Raw genomic sequence first — 19,503 nt, 5'->3', positions numbered from 1 at the left:
AAGAAATTTTGACTGGAGTTCAGTTTAGACTTTAAAATGGTTCAGAAATAAGACCGGTGTCAGGTATTATGTATTTCTCTGTTGCTCAAGCTTACTTCACTTGTTTCTCACACATAGCTTGTTCAGTGTCCAGACCCTCTCCTGTTGCTTTTCCCCCCATAGCAAGCCTGCACTATATAGTGTGATCCAGAGGATCCCGCCTTAATGAGACCCCCAGGAAAAAAAAGCTTTCGACATCTGGAGCCTGATTTAGGTGATGCAGGATCCCAGCACTTCTGAAAACTCAGTATTATAATAAGATAGCGCTATTCCTCATTATGTCAGTAAAACACTGGCCTTCAAAATGGTTCAACAGGCACAGCTGCAATAGATAAATCTTATGTAAATGACTCCAGAAAGTTTTCTTTAGGGTTTCCTTGCTCAGAATACTTTTCTTTCTTTTTCTTTTTTTTCTCAAACTTTTAGACTCTCAAGGTCTAGTGGCCTTTAACTGAGTACAACAAGGCAGTAGCCCCCTTTTATATTTCATTGAAATTAGCATAATGAGTTAAAATTTACAAAGCCAAAAACAATCTAAGCCTCTGTATACTTACATTTGCTGTAAATATTGTAATTTAATGTGCAACTTTCATGTAAAAATGGCTAGGAAGGCACCAAAAAATGGCCGTATGTTTGTGCAAACCTCTAAGTTGATACTAATATCAAAAGAGCTAATACTTCAAGTTTCCACTGACTTCACAAAATTCCGAATTTTAATTTGTAAAAGCACAAAAGTGCTAATACAGAAATGTAATTTGACAAATATTTTTGTATGGGCAACATGGGCTTCAGTTTTACAAACACAAGCAGTTGCATTAACCACTGTATAGGAGAAGCATGTGAAAAACATTCATCCACTTCTCTGGATTGCATTAAGGTCATTAAAGCCTTCTGAGGCAGCACCTTGTTCATAGTCAGCTTTGGCTTTCAAGATCTTTTGCACTGCAGGCAGTTTGGAGGACAGACACAGGGAGTATTGCATATCTCCACTGAACACTTGTGTTTTTTCTTGAGATTCAGAGGTTTTAAGTGATCAAATTCATTATTCGTATTTGGGTAGTTTTGCAAACCTTCATAGAACAAAAGGTCTTTGATTATTGATAAAAATACTCTGGCTGTCTGCAGTGGGTAATAATAGCAAATTTGGATGGTCATTATGTTAATACACATCCTTTATATTACAAAAGCATCCAAATACTTCAGACTTGCATTTAAGTCAAAAATATATGTGGTAACTGTTATGAGCATCTGCTGCATACAATATTGATTGTGTATTTGGCTCTTTATGAATTTAACTTGTCGAACACTCACAATATTCTTGTGTTTTAATCTTCCTATAGATAATGAACGTCAAACAGTCAACTGATGTTGACATTTAATAGACCTTTACCATGCTAACTAAGTAATTTTTTTAACTGATAGCATTTCATTGCTAAGAATTAAAAGAAAAATGGATGGTATTTATCAGAAGCTCCTAAGATATAGAGTCCTTTGTTCTGTAGGAGAACAATCATCATTTTTCCACAAGAGAACATAATTCTTGGGGAAATAGAGTTGTAAAGGGTTACCTGTAATAATAGGCAAATGTGCAACTGGTGTTTAATACGCATGGCGCTCTCCATTCCACATGCCCTTTCTCACCACAAGACACAGACATAATGCAGAAATAAACAAATGATTCATGTATGTTTTCAGTTTTGTGTAAACCAAAGAAACTAGACCTGTTACACTTGTGTAACAAAAGATCATGGACCTGGTACACAGCCTGTGAGGTAAAAGGACTTCTTGCGACTCATTTAAAGTGGATATGGATCAGACTCAAAGGAAGAGCAAAAACAGGTGCAGAGCATTTTGCTGTCCCATTTCAGCCAGCCGAGAGGACCTCAATATTTCCGTCAGATGATGCCTTAAATCATTAAGTCAAAAAATTAGGTCATTACTTGTATTTGTCAGATTTGCAGCAATGGAAGACTGTGGAGTGCCATTCCCAAAGGAGAAAAGTGTGAGAGGTCTAAATCAAGACTTACACGTGTGGGTACTCACATGCCCTGCACTAGGGCCCTTTCGTTCTGCGCTCCTTCCTGTCCTCTGCTATTTCTTATTACTCCCTTCTCCTTCCTACATGCTTTTTCTTCTCCCATTTTGTTATCACTTGCCTGGCCCTTTTTTCTCATCCCTCGTGTCACTTACCACGTGCTCTCACCCCTTTCCCCTCAGTGGCTTCCTCAGCACCTGCTGGGTCAGTCTGCCAAGCACTTCCCAGACAGACCCCACAAGCCCTGCAGTCGGCACGGCCAAAAGAACCAGATGTTCAGTCTCTGGAAAAAAACCCTCTGCTCGTGAAGTCTGGGAGCTCTGTCTGGCTCTTTGCGCCTTCCAGATCAACTGTTGCCATTCAAATGGAAATTTTCAGTTGTTGCCCTGCTGCTGGAATATCCAGCTTTTGTTTCTATTTAGGTCAGTAATAAAGTTCACTATTGCATTCTGTTAAATAATTGCAAGGGAAATAGAGGCAGAAAAGGATAAACAACTTTTTTATTTGGATTTGTGAGGGCTTTGCAAAACTCACAGAAAAGAAGTCCCATCTAAGTCCTCTTAGTGGTAGCATAAGCATTATAGAATATATAAATGGGCTCTATGACAACTAATGCTTAGTTTTAGCTACATGGTCTTATTTTTACATTAATATATAATGTATTTGTAGGAAACCAGCTCATGTTATTTACTCCTGAATAATTCATTTCTTAAGTCACAGCCAACCTCTGCTTTAGCTGAGAGGCTCTTAAAAATGCACTTGGCTATAGACAGGAGAATATGAAATGAATGAGAAATGACTTTAAGAAGTTGTTGTTTACCACAAAGTGTAGAGAAGAAGAGTCCCATGATATATGATTCCACATTTGTGAACCTGTCTTTCCTTTCCCCCTTCCCCACAAATTTGTTATTTTTCTGAATTGTGCCTGCTTTGTGGAAGCCAGCTTGTGAACTCTTTCAGAGCAGTGGACTTGCAAAGTGTTTTGCCCCATGACTGACAGATAAATAACATCTGAGATTTTCAGTGGGAGTGGATGTGTGGATCTTGGGATTCAGGAAGGCGTGCAGTGATGCTATGGATTAAGAAGTCTAAGACAAGCAAGGCTTCTGCGCTTTAAAATCTCAGTCTGCTTGAAGTTTCTAGGATAAGGGTTCAGCTGCTCTATCTGGTGAATGTATAGGATATTAATTAGCTGAAAGTGAAATTTACAGTGCAATCGAAATCTCACCATTCATTAAAAATATAAATATCCAACTGACATTTTGTTTTTGTTTGCTTTTATCTTATTACAGAAATAATGACCTTGATGCAGATCATTTCCTGGGGATTAAGATTGCCTGTGCATCAGGCTATCATCTTCTCCCAGCCAGTCATTAATCCCAAGGAAATCCTGTGCCAAATTTGCTTCTGCTTAAGTGCTGGCCTTGCAATCCTTTATTCACCAAGTAGTCAGCTGGACTGTTCATATCAGCATTACCCATGTGGATAAGAGTTGACTCTTCAGACTTGGTGTATTGGCCAGGCCTCAATCCAAAATCCAAGGAATTTAAACATATCATGGGAATCATTTATCATTTCTGAATTTTTTTCTTCCCTTCTGCCATGCATAGGAAGCTTACCCTCTCCCTACAAGCTGTAGTTTATACAACCTGTCCACCACGAAGAGGTCTAGGGGAGGGTTGGGCACTCTTTGTTTTCAGGGACTCTCTGGCTCTTACACCTCCTACTCGGAAAAGTACTTCTTCAGGATTGCAGTGGGAGATTTTCCTCCCTGGAGGTTCCTACGGGAACTCTCCTGAAAGGGGAATGTACCAGTGATGAAGTGAGGGTTCAGAGCATCAGTGCAGCCTGAAGCTACATTGCTTTTCTTGGGGATGTTTAGCAGGGCACAGGAAGGATGAAATCCTTTCCTTACCATTTCCATATTCATTTTCTTATCATGCCACCCCTTTTCAGCCTGCTGATGTGGACCTGCAGGCCAGCTAAATGTCTCCCTCGGCAAGGGAAAGATTTAGCTAGATGTTGACTCACTTGCTCCCGTGTGACAAGGATATAACTCATATGCAAACGGCACCCTCTGCATGAAAATGAGTATGATATAAATCTCTGCCCTGGCTCAGTCCCCAGTGAGAGATATGAATCTTTGTCAGTTTTCTCCTATTCCCTTCTCTAGTTCCATTTCCAAAATGTAAAATTACAGGATAGTTTTTTGCAGTACTTCTGCAGGAAAATTGTTGCTTATCATATTTGCTTTCCTTTTTTTTTTTTCTTAAACATAAATATGGTGCATAGTATCGGTGAGAGAAGTAACCTTCTGTTACATAAGGCTGAGCTAACAGTTCTGTTACTTACTTTACTAAATGCAGAAAAATGAACTATGGTCACTGACTGCTCTGACAGAAAAAACCCTGAAACCGATGTTCATGATTTATCGGGAAAATAAAGAATGCTGTAATTCTCAAAGTTTTTGACACAGTAGCAATTTATAATTAATCTCTAGAACCTATTGTGTTCCTGGCTATCGATCTTAAGAATCTCTCAGCTTTTCAGTTCACCTCAAACTTTCTTGCTTAATTTGTTGCTGCTCTTTGTGTTCTTTTCTGAGATGGCGAGAAGAACGCCAGCTTACCCCAGCACCGACTGCCAGGGGTTGGGTAACGTGCCCTTGAGCTGAGGGAGCCCAGCAGGCTCCCAGTTCTGGATCTCAGTCTCTGAAACACCCTTGTGCTCTTGTTCTTCCCTTGGCCTCAGCTAAGCTGCAACGTCCTATCTGGGCTCACTCTAATCAGGAAGCTTTTCTGGCCGAAGTTGTTTATTTTTTATGAATATCCTCAGAGAAGTAAGGCCAGGCAGCTCAGCTTCCAGCCAGCCCTCGGGCAGCGCTCAGCTCCTGCCTTGCTCAGGCAGCCTGAGCGTTTCCAGTCTCCTCAGCTCCAGCTGTGGGACTGCAGTGCACTTCTCAGCGCAATGCCAGAGGTGAAAGAATTAATCCTTAAAAAAGAATTTGTTTTGTGTTTTCTAGCTACAGCTGCGCTTTATCTAACACGGGGAAATATCTAGATGAAATAAATGTAAATGACTCTGCATATTTCTGTAGTCTAGATTCTTCGTCATTTGTGAGTATCCTTTAGGCATATCTGTGGGCTCCCACAGGAGTTCAACATCCTTCTTCTAGCACACTTCTTCTAGCCCAGCTCATGACAGTTGTTCGTTCCTCTTCTGGCTCACCAGTGAGAAACAGCCCTTTGAGCAGGAAAACACGAGCTTTCTTGTTTTCTCTCCTGCTGAAGGCTGAAGTGTTTGCATGTCCTTGTCCGAGTAGCTGGGGGCTCCCTGCCAGGCTCACCTAAAAATTAATAGCTCTTAATTACTTTTATCTAGTGATACTTTTATCTCCATCCTCTGGAATTTCAGCCCAGTATGAAGACAGTAAAAAGGACCATAAAGTTTACCACCAAAATGGAGTGTCTTGTCTGACAAAGGTGGATATTCATACCCTCTTTATGCAGCTAGTGTTCGGTGGCTTGATAGCAAGATGAAAGCTTTTTCCTGAGAATGATTTTAGGCACCTAAATGAGATTGGTGGCAGTGATGAGGAACATCTCTCTCCAGTGAGGCCTCCTTCCCCTTTGCTTTACCTTTTAACTGTGGTAGAGCCCAGGGAAATTATGTTCCTAATTTAGGCAGCTTCATTGCATGCTTGATGTAGATGGGATGAATACTTTCACAGTTATCTGCAACACTAAACTGAATTCATAAGCTGAAGGTAGAACTGCCCACACTGTCACATTAACGAACAGCATAGGTAACATAGAAAATGGGGATTATGTGCAATCAAGGGCAGACTTATTTAAACAGACAGAGATAGTTTTTAGATAGCCCTGTTAATATCTATCAGAAAGTAGAGAAAGAAGCAAATTAAATCACTGTTTCCCCAGAGAACTGCAAAATGTTACTAAAGATTTCAAAGCCAAAAATGATAGCAGTTGAATTTCCAAACTTCCATGTAGAACTCTGAGGACATAAATCTCACTGTAACAGCTGTGGAGTTTGAGCTGTCCACAAAGACGTGTGCTTTTGGCATAGAGGAAATGACATTTTAAGCTAATGAAGAGAATTTTGTTATGAAGTTATGCTTCAGTTGATTTATCTAAATTTTCATTGTAAATGTACATTTAAAAACAAAGAAGTAGAAATTTGAGGTCTGAATTTTTTTTAATGAGTGGGCTTATTTAGCCTACATGTGTGGACCACTTCATTCTCATCATATCTTTGGGATGTTGGTCTTGGTTATCCTAAAGGCAGTGGCTCCACTTTTACAGACTATAGTGCGAGAGTGTTTGGGACTTTTATCCATCTAATACATCTGTAGGTAATGATATATATGAAAAACTGGATATATTTTTATTACACATAACTTGGGGCACCAAGAAGCCCTTCCAAATTTCTCTCGGAATGGGCAACTCAATGACAACCTGTAGTTGTTGTGTTGCACTCAAAGTCTGCAACAATAAATGTCAGGTCTATTTAACTTCAGCTGGTTCCAAAATATAGAGAGAAGAAGGCAGCATGCTCCACTAGTTTCACTGATAGAATTTTTAGCTACTTAAAAACTGAGGAACAGTTCTCTCTTTGCTTTCTAATAACTCAGTTTTCCCATACTTTTATTAAGCTACCATTTCAACTCTATCAGACTCTAGTTCTAGAGATAGTGAATATGAATTTCTAAGAAAAGGAGAAAACAAGGTGAAGGAAAAAGGAGAGAGTGCCATGCACATGCATTCTCAAGCCTTTATGGCCACTTTTGAAATATTTTAGAAGGAGAGGAAGGTATAAGCCCAGGTATAAGCCTTCTTTCCAGGTCACTTTCAAAATCTGAATTGCTCTTTGTAGGTAGCAAATTTTAAATAATGCAAGTTTTATGGTGCTTTTTTCTAACTTGCTTTTGAAATTTAGAAATTTATTCTTTGTTTTGTGGTAAATGTTAGTTTTCTCAACAATTTATTTCTATGCATCATGTTTTATTCTTCAGCTAAAATCTACAGAAGCTGCTCACCGCAGGCAAAATTCATGCCTCGGATCTCTGTGGTACTTTCTGGTGACACGCTGTTCTCCGGGCAGCGTATTCATCCTGGGATTCCTTACTCAGTGTGAAAGGAAGACATGAATATTTAAATGCGAACATTATCCCAGGGCAGGGTACACCTACCCTGACTATGCATTTCCATGCTTAATGAGTTCTGCTTCTATTTTAATTTCATCTTAATTCTGAATATCAGTGTTAAGAATAACAGTAAATAACACAAATAAATTATAAACCTGTACAGAGCTGTGAATAACAGTAGCTGTGAGGAAGTTTCTGTTGAGGCCAGAAGCAGTACATTTCCTTTCGGACAGTTCGTGTATGGCAGATAGCTTAATCCTACAAGTGTTGAGTGGATTTTGTGATTGGATTGTGAGAAGAACATGCATTTCCCTTGCATTGTTCTCATCAGATGTGCTGAAAATCATAACAGCTGTTCACTGCAGTTGAAGCTGCTGGTGTCCAGCACGCCAAAGTGTCTGGCCCCACAGACCCTGGGCAAAATCATGGCCCCATCAGAAATGATGGTAACAATCCCAGTATCATCAGGAGGGTGAAGTTTTCACTTCTACATCCTGGCATTCCCATTCTCACAAATTTTTTTATATATATATACATATATACATATACACACACACACACATATACATATAAATGTATATATACACACATGTATAAATACATATATATTTAAAAAAGCAGTTCTCTCTTTCATTTCTAATAACTCTAATAGCTTGAACACTGGCAGCTTGAAGGTCCACAAGCAAAAATGTAGGCTACAACAATGAATGATAACTTGCATAATTTAGATTATCCTGCAGGCATTACAGGAAAAAATCTTTTAATCTTTTGCCTTTTAAAGTAACATTTTTTTACTCCTCTGCATGCCGCAGTGGTAATACATGATAAGTGCCACAGCAGTCCAAGGCCTGTGACTGTTCCAGATGAGATAGATGAAGTAGGTAATGAGTAATCTACAAGGGAGATAAGAAGTTTATGAAGTATACAAAAGGTGGGAGTCAAATTTAATCTGAGATTTGACGAAAGAAAATTTTTTCAAAAGGATTCTTCCTTTTAAAACTCAGTGCCTGATATCCCTTAATTGATGGGATTTATGAACTTTTCTATTACCTCAAAGAGTCCATTTATAAAGGAATTATCTTTTGTTATAGTTCTGCTAGAGGTTAGGACTCTTACTTTACACCTGTGTGAGGTTAATCTCTATCAGATCTTTGGCATGTTTTTAGCACTCAGAGTTCTTTGTTCCAGATCCAACCTCTTTGATGAAACCAATCCAACTTTGATTCAAATTTAGATTGAATAGCTATGACAAATGATCTAGCAAGATTTCTGAAGTGGGCTGTTTTTTGTTTATGGCTGGTCTCTGATCAGCTAATTGAATTTTCTCAAGACCAGCTGGAAGAAATCACGAAAAAGATTAAGGAAAGAGAGAAGCTATTCCTTCTCGATGTCATAATATAAATTCATGTAAGTCCTTCACCTAAAATTCTCAGCCTTCTTTTAAAAAAAAATAAGAAGAAAAGGAGATGCTATAAAACATGGTGACAACAGTAAGTACAAATCTGAACTCATATCACAAAGATTTAAAGGAGGAGAAAATCCTTCAAGAAGAAACTCCTAAGGCGGCTGTCCAGGAAATCCATCCAGAACATAAATAAGTGGAAAGTCATTATTATAAATGCAAGAGGCTTGATTAAAACAATAGCCCAAGCAGTAAAGGCAATAAAATGCAGTAGTGCTCCGCTTCCTCTGCTTGCTACTAAATAAACAAGTTCAGCATCTGGGAGAAAAAGAAAACAGGCAAAACATACTTCTCTCCAAAACCAGGTTTTCTATAAGGCTCTATTAATTTTTTGATTCAAAGTTCAATTCTCCAGAGACAGCATAATCAAAGAGTAATAATGATCTAAATCGGAGTTAGGAAATCCTGTTGCTGACTTCTTCTGGCTCTCCTTGCCAAGCTCCGCCTCTGCCCTCGCTGTTGTTCCCAGACGCAGGACCGTATTTTGATTCAAGCAGTACTAACATAAAGCTGGAGCTTCCAGTGGAGAACTGTGTTGACGTAAGTCCAATTTTCATTTCATCCATTTGTCAAAACTTGGCTATGGACAGACATCCTCTTTTGGATCCAGCCAGTCAACGAAGTTATTACGGTCACCATCACTTTCCTGCCAGATGTCACAGCTCGGGTCTGCCTGATAGCTTGCAGGAGAGCTTTCCAACCCAGCTCAGAGAAAATGGACTGGGGCAGCTTAAGCACTAGAGAGAGAAATATTGCAAATTGCAGTGGCAGGACCTGCTAGAGGACTTCGCTCAGCCCCCACGGCCTGGGGGACGAGGCTTGTCAGCCGGTAGCCTTCGGATGCCGCAGTGCGGCGGTGTGCAGGGAGCGCTCATCGTTGAGGGGGGGTCCTCTGTTCTGCCTAACTGAGAGCTGCTCCCAGTTTTCTGTTGTGTTTGTTCTGGCCCTCTCATGAAGCTGATCAGCAAAAACTTGCTGTTAATTTCAATAGACATAAAACTGAAATATTGTGTGTTTTCCTCATTAAAAAAAATATCTGGCCTACTCGGACCAGATTTCATGTGTTCTTTCCTTGTGCCAGTCCCCCCTTGCACTCAGAAGGCTACTGAACAGTAAGTGTGGATTAGCAAATTAAAGCTTTGTTGCTTCCTCTGAAGGACTGTCAGGAACTGACTTCCAGAGTTGTATGTACAATCTCCTGCAAATCCCTTCTGTTGCCAATAGTAGGTTAGGATTTAGGATTCATGTTTACAGGATTTTTTGCTTTCAAGTCATAATTCTTGACTGCAAGTTCACTCTCAATTTTACTTATCAGTTTCTAGCCTCTTTTTCATTTTTCTTCTCCCTTTGGTCTTACATTTTTCAACCTTCCGCAGGTTGAATTTATGGGTATGAAAACCCAGAAGAGATTTGTACTCTCCATTTGCCACTGTACCAATAGCCCCAAACCTACAAAGACTTAGGCAAAATCTCAGTTTTTCTCACAAGAATGGTCCTATAGGTAAAGGTAAGGCTGAATCCTGTGAAACTGTTCCTTTGCTAACCTTAAGCGTAAAGATGTTTGCACGCAATGTTGCTAGGCTATATTCATCATCACAGTATCTGCGTGACTGTCACTCTTTAAGATTTGTTTATGGGAAGGATGTGTTCACCTTCTGATACCTTGCAGGCTGTAAGACTAGTTACAGGATATATAGCTATTTAGAGGGTAGTTATAAGGTATTGTTTTTATTGGTATATTGGTATTTGGCTCTTGAAATCAGCTACACACTGTCCAGCAGCAGAGCTGAAAATGACCACCAGTACTATACCTACCACCTTAAAGGAAGTTTTTTCTCAATATTACCAATGTCATACATGAGTCGACATATACAGTGACGCAGGCAGAATCTTCATTGATACACGAAAAGATACTCAATGCCACCCTGCTTGTTCCCAAATGTCGCACAATGCCTTTTAAGCCAAGTTGCCACTGAGTTTAATAAAGGATTATGCCTCAATGCCTTCACAACTGCAGAAATCAGACACTAGGAAGGTCAAGAAAATGCAACAGTGGACTTGCACTAAAAAATCAAGGGTTATCTTCAGAGGTTTCTCTTTAGCAGCTTTACTTGAATAAAGAATAAGTCAGCGTCAAAGATTTTAATTCCCTTAGAGTATATAGAAGAAATGGGACAATAATTTTGATGCAGATGTGTATTTTTATGTAAGGTGCTGTTGTTCTTGTGTAAGAAACCCATGATGCAGTACTGTGTTTACCAATATAAAGGCCCAATTCCTGAAGTTCTGAGAGTCCGAGTTAACATTTTTTGTGCAAAGGTACACACTGTTAATATCTATAGGAAAACAGTTTTAGCAGTACAGGTTGCTATCTTTAAAATAGCTGTGTCTTACCACGTGTTCCGATAAACTCGGAGCCAGGCTCATTTCTGACATAGCCAGGGGCGACTGCAGTCAATATCTGAGGCCCTCGTGGCAGCAGAGCACGGAGCTGGAAATACTGGCTACACTTTCTTCCCGTGGGAGCTGGGACACAACACTTAACAGGCAGAAGTTAGTGTTTCACCACAGACGATACCTGAAACATTTATTGAATGCACCTGGCAGAAACAAACTGAGTAACTAGGTGTATTATTTGAAATTACAACCAGTACAGCACCATTGACTAACAATATTACTCTTTCTGTTTACCTAGATATGGTGTAGCAACTACATATATGGTAGAAAATAGGTAATAGGGCAAATGTTGTCATAATCCTTCAGGAATTAACCCTGCAGCAGTAACCCTCTGTTCTCTGCTGGCCTGAAAATATGCAGAAAGGAAGAAATTAATTCAATGACTGTGTGACTGCCCAGGACTGGCTGTTAAGCTGCGTTTCTGCATCCTCTTCGCTTCATGAGACCAGCAGGGATGCTGATACTGCTGCCAGCCAGGCTGTCTGCGGTGGCCCTCCCGGTGGGAACCGCGAGGCGTGGGGGGTTAGACAGTGCTGTTTTAAGCAGCATACTAATAATTGTGTATTTCTAATGAGTACTTCAGTCCTCCAGGAAAAGAAGGGAAGGAAGAAGATATCAGAAGTCGGTGTTCCCAGCTTTTTTCCCCATTGTCTGATAGAGGCTGCTTACATACATGGCGTTCTGGCTGCCCTGTGGTTTTACAGGACACTGAAACTGACAGATACTTCAGAAAAAAACCAAAATATCTTGTTTTTCCGTCTTTCCTTACAACCTCTTCATGATCTCCAAAGTCATTCTGCCCGCTGAGCTTCAGAAAGGAGCGTCAAACCTGAAAGAGTCTGCAAGGGAATATTTCGTTGTGATCCACCACAGTTACCTGCAAGAGATGACTTATAATGCTTCCAATTTGAGAGTAGGGACATTTTAGGAAAGTGTGATCAGTATGAAAACTGTCATTTTTCAAACTTTTAGGATTTTTTAAAGTATTTTGCAATTCCAAGTATATAGTAGGCACCAAATAAAATCAGTGTCAGACAGATCTCCAGAATTTCTGAAGTCAGGTATAAACATATAGAGTCTCTAGGTCTTCAAGCTACTTAGATTACTCAGAATTCAAATTGAATTCAAATTCAAGATTTTAGCAATATAGGAATTCATACAACACTTTTGGAATGAGCTTCATGTATTTATTCTAACAGTCATTAGAATTTTTTTTCCTAATAAAATGGCTTTGTTTCCTTGGAGCAAACATCTTTAAGGTGAAAGTAAAAGCAACATAGAACATTAAGAATATGGGGTTTTTTAAAGTGCAGGAATATATTTGGGGAGTATATTTGAATTTCTAACCTCATGAAACTAGAATTCTCAAATTTTCAGAGTGTTGCAATTTTTTGGCCTCTTTCCAAATAGCCTTTATCACAGTATTTCATATTTCCAGTTCCATTTAATATCAGATCATTTTAACAGCTGAAAATGTTTTCAAATCTAGTAAAATCTTTTGAAAAGTATTTCAATTCAGTTTAGTTTACTTAGAATCATATTGAACAGAATCCTATTATAATAGGAAAGTTCAGAAATAAACAGTAAAGACCAGATTTACTCCCAGATTTTACAGCAAACGAGTACTGTACATTGGCGGCAGTAAGAGTGCCTGGGTGTAGCTGTAAACTATGAGTTAGGTAAACCTTTGTTTTGGAACGTTTTCATCAGATTAATATTAATTTGTAATAGTATCTTAGCAACAAATTTGAAGAGGGCTTTAAAATCAGTGACATTGTATAGGATCCATTTTGGGGCATCTAGCTTTTAGCTCTCAAATATTTCCATGGTGTATAGCACATGCAAACTGCTGGGGACAGTCACTTCTGCAGCTGCCTTCCAGGAGCTGTGTTCGAAAAAGTACGCCACACAAAGCTGATGTACCAAGTCAAGCCAAATTTAGTTGGCTGGTTGATCTTTAAGAGTGTTTTTGTTGTTAGGTTTTCTTTATTGACTGTAATAATTTAGAATCCAATTCTTTTACCTCTGGTGTTGCTGAGTAGCACTGATGCACATTTAGAATCCAATTCTTTTACCTCTGGTGTTGCTGAGTAGCACTGATGCACATATTTTTGTTGAAATCAACAAAACAGTTTATGTGAGTAAGTGCAGCTGACAGTTTCTAGCATCATCACAGTGCTGCTGTTTGTATAAAATATTCTGCTGTGGGTATAGGACTGTAAAAGCTTTGAGGAGTGTAATCTCACCAAAAACATTGGATTTTTCCTGGAAATAGTTTTGCTAACTGCGAGAATTCACCTAGTTTAAAGCTTGGCGTGCTGAATTATTGGCATTGTACAAGTGCCTAGGACATGACTAGCATCAGCGTCACATGCTTGCATGGATCTGTTTGTTCCTTTTCTCTGTTTTTGTAAGGTCAGAGCCTCCTTTTCTTCCTTCCTGTTTGTCGTATGTCTCTCATTACTGACGGGACAGAAGCAGACGAGGTCTAAGCCTGATTGCCAGCACCTCAGTTGCCATGCCTTTCTGCCGCTGCTTTTCTTTCTGCTGGAGTTTTAGCGTAATTTGCCGTTATTGTGGGCTCCCTCTGACAGCTCCTCTGTGCCTGTTTCCTTCAGTCAGAGGTCCCTGCCGCTGCCACCGCCATGTCCCATGCTGTCGCTGCCGTAACGCCGCGGTCTGCAGCCCGGCTGCCGCCTTCAGCGCCATCCCTCCCCTCTCCCCCAGCTCATTTTGGGAAAGACGTGACTTTATCCACCCCGCCGCTCGCAGCCTTTCCTCCTCCACGCACTGGCGTTTTACCGCTCTCGCTGCCCCCAGGTTTCTTCTGGCGTTGGTTCCTCGCTCCTGTCCCCGTCCTCCCGCGGACACCTCGCCCCGCTTTCCAGTCAGCCTGGTCACGGCCGGGTGGAGGCAGGGGTCGGTGAGGGCAGGTGCAGCCAAGGGCTTGGGCCCGTCAAATCCCCAGTATTAGGCGGCACAGCGGGTTCCTGACGCCTTGCACGGGGAAGTCCGTCCGGACGTGATCAGGAGCTTTCCCCGGATGAGGAATTCGGACCTTTCGGGCTAAAATCGAGATGTTAGGACAACATCCTTTTCCACACAAAAGCAGCAACCAAGGTTATATTGCAGTATTAAGAACGTCTTTACAAAATAGTACATGAATAACTAGATCATTTTAAAGCAATATATAAAATTATTTCTTTAAATGACATCTTCCTTTGCCCTGAGAGACTGAGAGTAATGCCATATGATTATGGGCATACTTATGTGCGAATAAGGACAGACTACACTGTACAAGCAAGAGTATGTCACTATTTGTAACAGATTTTGTTAAAGTATGCCCCTGAAGCAATCTTTACAATCAAGTGTAATTCAATTTAAAAATTCTAACCATAATAAAAGCTTGTATTTTTCAGTTACATGGCATAAAGCTTTCTCTTTGTGTACAAAAGATGTAAGAAATGTTTGTTTTGCAGATTCAACTATCTGCAAGCTAACAAACAGTTGGAGTTAAAAGCTAAAAGCAAGATTTCCATTGAAATTCACCCATGTGGAAAAAATATTGAAAGATCATAAAGTACATCAGCTAAAAACAAAATAATTGACTAGCATTTGTATGTTTGCTTAAGTATTTTCATAAACATACAGAATAATTGCATAGAAAACACCAATATCAAATCGTTAATTATCCATTTTTTTATAGACTGTTTCAAATGTTGGATGCTTGGAAGCTCAGCTGTAAAACTTTACATAGGGAATGACAACAGAGTGAAATTGCCTACAAATTCCTCAGCTTTGCACATAATGTTTCTCTGTCCTGCTTTGTAGAATTTCGAAGCCTATATTAACTATTGTGTTGATATACACGCAAAAGTTTAAGAAAAAAGAACAGTTTTATACTGAAATGAAATAAAGTAACATCTGGAGAAGAAAAGTGATTTTGTACAAGATTATGTTACATGGAAGCATAGTCCTAAGGAGCTGGGGAGCTCTGCTTTCCATTCGTTCCTCTACTGTGATAGACCATAATAATGTGAGGTGCTCATATCTAATTAATGATTTAATTCATTTAGATGTTATAATACCTGATGAATTGAGTAAATACAGTTTTTCTGCTCTCACACACAGGAGAGCAATCAAATTAAGTAACTCCTATATAGCAAGTCAGCATCGGCACTGCTATCAGAATGTTTTTGAGACAGCATCTCATAAAAGAAGATTTATATTCTCATATAAAGAATTTTAATTCTTTAGATAATGCATTTTTTTGCTTAGTTTGGATGCCTAAATATTTGGATGCCTAACCTAAGACACATTAAAAGCCTTAGTTTCCAAAGCTCCTGCTGATTAGGTCCTGTCGAGGTTTATTGTGTGATCAGGTCTGGTCAAGGTTTGTTATGTATGGAGGCACCAAAATTGGCAATCACCTTGAAAAGGCTGAATTTTAGATTTCAGTGCTTCTCCTGAGATCTCACTCGAGCAGGTCATTTATCTAAACCAAGTGACTTGTGAAATTTCCTAGGGGGAAAGGCTCTGCTATTTCTGTAATCCATGTTTCGCTGGCCTGCAGAATTTTTTTGCATAATCACTGTGAAGTTTATGAAGCACATGCAAAAACATGTACATTTCTTGACTGTCTGCTGGTTCCTTATCTTTGTGTCTTTTACTGTGATGTTGTAGAGCTTGGATCATATGGAAACCTAAAATATTATGACACAATGACTGAAGAAGGTAAGAAATATTTTAGAATTGTTTGTATGAGCTTTCTGTAAAGTCCTTCTTTAAGCGCCTTTTGTGTGTTTGCTTTTTCTTTCTTTTTACTTTGTCCTATTTTCCCTTTCTTCATTTTTGAATAATTCTTTTTTTGCATGATTTCATTGTCAGTGTGATCAGTTGTCGCTCTCCGTTCAGGTTACTGTCATCACCTTTTCAGTTTTGCTTCTTTTAGACAAGGAAATGCAACAGAATGTGTTTATTAAAGAAGGACATACATGCAAATCCACACCCACAAATTATACTGAACTGTATAATATAGCTTAGAGTTGCTTATTTTATGTCATGTTTTATAGTGCATTCAAGAAGATGAGTTCATATGTGGATGTTCAAATCACTCAGTTTGAGAACATTTATTAAATTACCTCAGTTTTCTGTATTATTCAAAAGTAATGAATAAACTTTTAAAAAACTAGGCTTCACTATTTCTAGACTATTAATTGTATGCTGAATTGCAATACAAAAACTATATAAAATCCTGATTCTGCAATACAAGTAGGAAGTAATTAGGGCCTGAATCAGTGCTCAATGAAATCTCAGGGAATTTTTCAGCTGAGTCAAAAGCATTGCTGTTTATAATGCTAATTCAGGAAAGCAGTTAGGCATATGCTTAATTTCCACCACATGCTTCAGTCTGAGTCCACTCAGCATTTCTGTGATTGGGAAGTTTTCCTCAACTGAGACCTGATTGTTGGTAGGATCAAGGCCTTTTGTGCAGCTCTCTGATTACAGCACCAGGCAGATGGTTTCATGAGCGCTCGGTTTTGCAGTGAGTGGCTTGCTGGAAGATGGAGATAAGCGTGAGGCCTGTGGAAAAGTTGACCACCTATTGCTATTTATGTTTAATTGTGGGAATGTATGATGAATATCTCGATTCTCTTTTTTTAAAAGATAGCTACTTTCTTGCTTAGATTATTTTCTAGTTTAGACTAATCTTGATTTTAAAATGTTTTAAGAAAACCTTCATTATGAGACTTACTCCTGACCATTTCTCCAGGAAAGTAAGTGTTAGATTCTGACTATTTCCCATTTTCTACACGTGCTATTGGTACTCGGTGAAATATAACCATACTGTTCTGGGCCCTGCTGTTGGAGGCAGTTCCTGCCGCCTTTGTGCCCGGTATTGCAAGATGCTGATTTCTTCTAGAGAAGGTGCAAGCTCCAGCGCATACAGATGACAGGGAAAGCTGGAGCACTATCCACGGTTGCCCAGCTGGCAAATTCACTGTCCCATTTACAAGGATGGACATGAGATAATAGATTCTTAGGGGGAGATTTGACCGGACATATTGGTGTTTAAGTTGTTTAAATACTACTCTCAAGCATCTGAAATAAGTTGTTAAACCAGGCCATTCAGATACAGCTACCAGAGCTAAAGTTTTTGCGGTATTTTCTCATCTCAGTATTTATCACAATCAAGTTACAAATGTTGTTTCTTATCGTAGCCTCAGCGCTGGATACACTGAGGTTTTTCTGTTTTTTCTTAAGTACTAAAAGTCTACTGTTTCAAAAGTAGTCACCACATTAATATACTTCTGAGTCGCATAAATACCCTAATGCTAGTTAAATACAGCTATTTGTGGGAAAATATCCATGTAAGTATGCTCTGTACAACTGCTATATACTATTACCGTGCCTACACTGAATATAATGCTATAAATATTCAATGTCACCTTAGAGAGCACCCTTCATGAATAAATAATCCAAGACCTACTGTATGTTTTCTTCCAGTAGCAAAAATAAGGAAGGAGCACTTTTTGTCTTTAAGAGTATTAACACTGACAGGAGTCTGTGATATGGGTTAGCTTCCCAAATACAACTGTCGTCATCATCATTTTTACATGTCTTCAAAAAGCAAATAATGAATAGTGTATCCCAGAAGCTGAACTTAGATCAAAGCATGCTGTATTTTGAACTTTCCATTTGGATATGCAAAAACATAATCCCCATCACTCTGTATCACACTTCTTTTCATCATCCTTTTTTTCTTCTTTATCTTCCTTTTTTAACTGAGCTTTTTATATTTTGCTAGGCATAGGAATGTGTAAACCCAATTATAAATCCGTGGGTTTATTTTTCTAGTACAGTACACTCTTATGTCAGGGTCCCCAGACCCTAAGTGAAGAGAGGTGACAAATCTTTAAATCCTCTGATGAAGACACACAAGGCACATCAATTCTTGCTGTTGCATCCGAAGCAGCAGAGGCAAAAGGTGACAATACCAAATATAGCCAAATAGTCAGAAGACCATTGTGCTCTTGGTCTTAGAAACTGAGTTCTGCTGTTCTGTTAGCTCCTGTTTGGTCTGAAACTGACTTTAGATTAATTGTTGATTAAACAGGCCCAGCTTGGAGAGAAAATATACCCTACCAGATGGGAACATGAAAAATCTGCAGTATGTGCAGATTCATGCATTCATGTGACATTTTGGTGACTTTTGAGCATTAAAGCTGAAAGGGTATAAGGAGTATTTCTGGAACTGATCAGTTGTGACCAGATAGTTTCGTTCCCTAACTGGCCACCAATAGGCCAGGTAGGCACAGTTTAGGTTGCCTAGACAGCCTTAAATTTGACATCTTGTGACTCATGAAAGCTTGGCTGCAGTGCTAGTGTTGCACAGATGTAGTAATTTGCATTTAGTCACAGACTGAAAAGCAGACAAATGGTACAGTCTTGAATTTTTTAAACCAGTGAATTTCCCAAAATATTTTTCTGTCAAATCAAAGGCTTTTGACCCAGACAATCTGAATCTGTAATCTGGGTTGCAATCAAAGGAATTTTAATATAACCTTGATCAGGAGACAAACTCACAGAGGTGCCAGGTGGAGTTACTTACGCAGATGAATGCACGTGTATTTTATACAATGCTCATTTGCTTGCATGTATTCAGATATAACCAATTTAGCTTTAAGCTGCCTTCTTTGCCAACAGCCTGTCCCTGATGCCCCATTCCTTCTTATTCTATCCCACCCAGACTGAAACAAACTGCAGAATCAGTCTGAGTTCAGCAAATCTAGATTAATTAAAGAGTTTTCTGAAATGGCTTAACCTATTTGGGGTGTGCAGAGTCAAGAATTTTCATTGACCTGAACTCTCATGGTAGCAGGTGATGTAAAAACCACTTTAGGTAGTCAAACCTCTAGTACATAGGACTGTTGAAGACAAAACCCAGGCTTCTAGCTTCTACTAGAAAGAAGAACAGTTACAATTCCTGTGGCTTATCATAGTAATCCCACCTGAAGATGAGAAAAAGGCATGAGAGAAGATCTGTGCCTAAGATTAAACCTCTGAGGCTTTCTATTAAATGTGAATGATTTAGAAATATGATCTTATGACCTGGTAGGTCTGTGCATGCCTGGACTTCTCCTTTGCCAAATAAGTTTTGATTAGCTTTGTTTTTTAACTGATGGAGGAAAAGGGAAAGAAGAGGCTCCACTTCCGCTTGGATGTCACTACCCTCATGCAGACTAGCAATAGTGTTTTCCTGCAATGGCACTTCAGTTTTATACTTTTGATAGTCCGTGTTTTGTCTTTTAATCATTTCTTTCCACTGCTTGTTCACCTAAACTG

General features: G+C 39.2%; 1 protein-coding gene across 4 annotated transcripts in view; it reads left to right on the top strand.

Annotated features, from left to right (window-relative positions):
* Positions 1-19,503, top strand: part of SLC24A2 (solute carrier family 24 member 2) — a 114,574-nt gene that overhangs the window by 59,542 nt on the left and 35,529 nt on the right. For 3 of the 4 annotated variants that reach the window (XM_064502844.1, XM_064502842.1, XM_064502841.1), the window contains one exon: positions 15,841-15,891. The exons of the other annotated variant lie outside the window; for it this stretch is intronic. In XM_064502844.1, coding sequence (XP_064358914.1) covers positions 15,841-15,891 — 51 coding nt within the window. The remainder of the gene's footprint in view (positions 1-15,840; positions 15,892-19,503) is intronic. 4 annotated transcript variants of the gene reach the window in all.

The sequence above is a fragment of the Dromaius novaehollandiae genome, chromosome Z (assembly GCF_036370855.1).
Source record: "Dromaius novaehollandiae isolate bDroNov1 chromosome Z, bDroNov1.hap1, whole genome shotgun sequence".
Classification (NCBI taxonomy): domain Eukaryota; kingdom Metazoa; phylum Chordata; class Aves; order Casuariiformes; family Dromaiidae; genus Dromaius; species Dromaius novaehollandiae.
This window is presented reverse-complemented; position numbering and strand designations above follow the sequence as displayed.